This window comes from Myotis davidii, unplaced genomic scaffold (assembly GCF_000327345.1).
Source record: "Myotis davidii unplaced genomic scaffold, ASM32734v1 scaffold59, whole genome shotgun sequence".
In the NCBI taxonomy this organism is placed as follows: domain Eukaryota; kingdom Metazoa; phylum Chordata; class Mammalia; order Chiroptera; family Vespertilionidae; genus Myotis; species Myotis davidii.
In genome coordinates, this window is record NW_006293001.1 from 8,861,694 (window position 1) to 8,864,620 (window position 2,927).

The following is a 2,927-nucleotide window of genomic DNA, read 5'->3' on the forward strand; positions in this document are numbered from 1 at the left end:
AAAAAAAAAAAAGACATAACAAATACCTGGGGATGATAATAGAAAACAACCTACAAAAAAAGATATAAAAATATAAATCTGAAACTATTGCAACCATTAGGATAGTGCAACTATTTACATATTTTTGTTTCCAAATTTCTTTTAATCTTTTCAAGAAAATAAATCTATTTTTAAAGACCCAGTTGTACAATACTTTGGCTTCTTTATTCAAATGTTTAATGTTAATATTAGCATTAATTAGTAACCTAACATTGCTATTTGGTTTAACTATAAAGATGCCTGAAATTATTTTTCAAATTATATATATATTTGTAACTGCAGTTTGGAGCGAGGAAATGTCCAAATATTTCATTAGATTTTTCTAAAGAGGTCTATAATAATTTTTAAAGTTAAACAAAATTTACTTTACAATTTTTATTGTCTGCTTTTACAAGCTACTTTCATGTGTGTAGAAAAATGGCATAATGTAAAATTTACCATTTTAAACATTTTTAAGTGTACAGTTAGGTGGTATTAAGTACATTCACATTGTTGTACAATCATTACCACCATCTACCTGGAGAATATTTTCATCTTCTCAAACTAAAACTCCTTACTTATTAAATAATAAATCTCCATTTCCTCTCCGCCCAACCCCTAGCAACAGACATTCTACTTTGTTTTGCTGACTTTGACTACTCTAGGTAATTCGTCTTAAGCAGAATCATGCAGAATTTGTCCTTTTGCATCTGTCTTATTTCACTTAGCACAATGTCTTTAGGGTTCATCGATGTTGTAGCATGTGTCAGAATTACCTTCCTTTTTAAAGTTGAATAATATTCTAATGCAGATATATACCACAATTTGATTGTCCATTCTTCTGTTAAAAGACATTTGGGTTGTTTCCAAATCTTTTGGCAATTGTGACTAATACTGCCATAAACGTTGGTATATGTAACGGAGTAAACTGTTACAATATTGTGTTATACTTTAAATACTTTATCTCTAATTCCCACAACAACATTGCAAAGTAGATACATTACTATCCCTGTTTTATAAATGCGGACAGTGAACTTCTCAAGAAGTTCAAGTCACATTACTAGAAAGTGGCCAATCTAAGTGTGTATGCATACAAAGCCCAGAACCTTTCCACCACAACACAAGGGCTTTCTAAATAAACTTACCTTAAGTCCTGTATGGTTTCCAAGTTCTTACTTACAATATCAGCTATTTTTCCCATTAATGGACTAAAATATAAGTGTTGATCTGCTAGGCAAGTGGAAAATTTTGCCAGCACATTCATATCAAACCTATTGAAGAAATATACAGAAGAGATCATTAGTATTTACTTTCTCTTAAATACATAAAAAAATTGTAAAATACAAAATTATAAACATATTATTATATTACTAATACATTACTACTTTAAAATGAATTTTTCTAAAATGTTATTTGTTATTTTTAAAGTAACCCATGCTGCCCGGCTGGCGTGGCTCAGTGGTTGAGCTTCGATCTATGAACCAGGAGGTCACGGTTCGATTCCTGGTCAGTACACATGTCCAGGTTGCCGACTTGATCCTCAGTGAAGATTCGCCAAAATGAGCTTTGTTTTTCTCTCAGTTCTCTTATAAATGAAGAGTTCTCATATATTCTTGTATAATATAAATTGTATAGACTTCTCAATACTCAAGAATACCCTGAATAAATTTCACATTTTTTAGATGATTACTGATTATAACAACATGATGAAAATAGCTGAGTTTTGCCCTAGCCAGTTTTACTCAGTGAATAGAACGTCAGCCTGTGGACCAAAGGGTCCTGGGTTTGATTCCGGCCAAGGACACGTACCTTGGTTGCCGGCTCCTCCCCGACCCGGGCTCTGGTGGAAGTACATGCAGGAGGCAACCAAGTGATGTGTTCTTCTAATATCAATGTTTCTCTCTGTCTTTCCCTCTCTCTTCCACTCTCTCTAAAAAATCAATGGAAAAATATCCTCAGGTGAGGATTAACCAAAAAAAAAAGGAAGGAAAGAAGGGAGGGAGGGAGGGAGGGAGGGAGGGAGGAAGGAAGGAAGGAAGGAAGGAAAGAAGCTGAGTTTGTAGTTTAGGAAATAAATCTGAATTGACACTGTTTGCAGTGATGGACCTGAAAGCTTCTAAGTCACTGGTGAACTCTGCTCACTGCCTTTCCATAAGAAAAGAGAGACAGGCAAGTACCCACAGATGCTATTTAAGTGTTTTCCTTTCTAGTAAACTGGTGTCTTCTTTTTTCTCTTTTTATTGCTCCTGAACATCTAGGTTTTAATTGAATGCCTATCACTCAGAAAATCGTTCTGAAGTAGAACTCTTCTAGAAAAGAAAATTCAAAAATGCCAGTCCATGATCTAATGAACAAAATAAACCAATAAAACAGAAACAGAAGCATGGATACATGGAATAGACTGACAGCTGTCATAGGAGAGGGGGGAAAAACGGACTGGATGAAAGAAGGTAAAGGAATTAGCCAAAGAACATATATGCATAACCCATAGACAGACAACAGTGTGGTGATGGCCAGAAGGGAGGGGGGCTGAGGGGAAGCTGGGTGTAGGTTAGCAAAGGGGTAAGAAGGAGGAGAGGAAATGGGGACCCCTGTAATCATGTCAACAATAAAGTTAAAAAAAAAATGCCGTTCCAGGAATAGCCGACTCTACCTTATTTATATTTTGATTAAGTGTAAATGTGGAAAAGCACATTATGTTCCCAACTCTTTTTGTTTTATTGTTGTCAAAAACAAATTACAGATGTCTTCCATTTTATCCCTTTTGCCTTCCTCCACCCAACGCTGCGCGCCGCCCCCCTCTCCCGCCCCGCAAGGCATTCCCCATACTATTGTTTGTGTATGTTTCCGACTCTTAATTTAAAGAGGAAACATTTGAAATACTGTTCTTTCTCCCTCAAGGAAAATCA

At 35.4% G+C, this 2,927-nt stretch overlaps 1 protein-coding gene across 2 annotated transcripts in view; it reads right to left on the reverse strand.

Moving 5' to 3' along the window:
- Positions 1-2,927, reverse strand: part of FASTKD1 (FAST kinase domains 1) — a 30,344-nt gene that overhangs the window by 19,950 nt on the left and 7,467 nt on the right. For both annotated transcript variants that reach the window (XM_006766566.2, XM_015565763.1), the window contains exon 4: positions 1,164-1,289. In XM_006766566.2, coding sequence (XP_006766629.2) covers positions 1,164-1,289 — 126 coding nt within the window. The remainder of the gene's footprint in view (positions 1-1,163; positions 1,290-2,927) is intronic.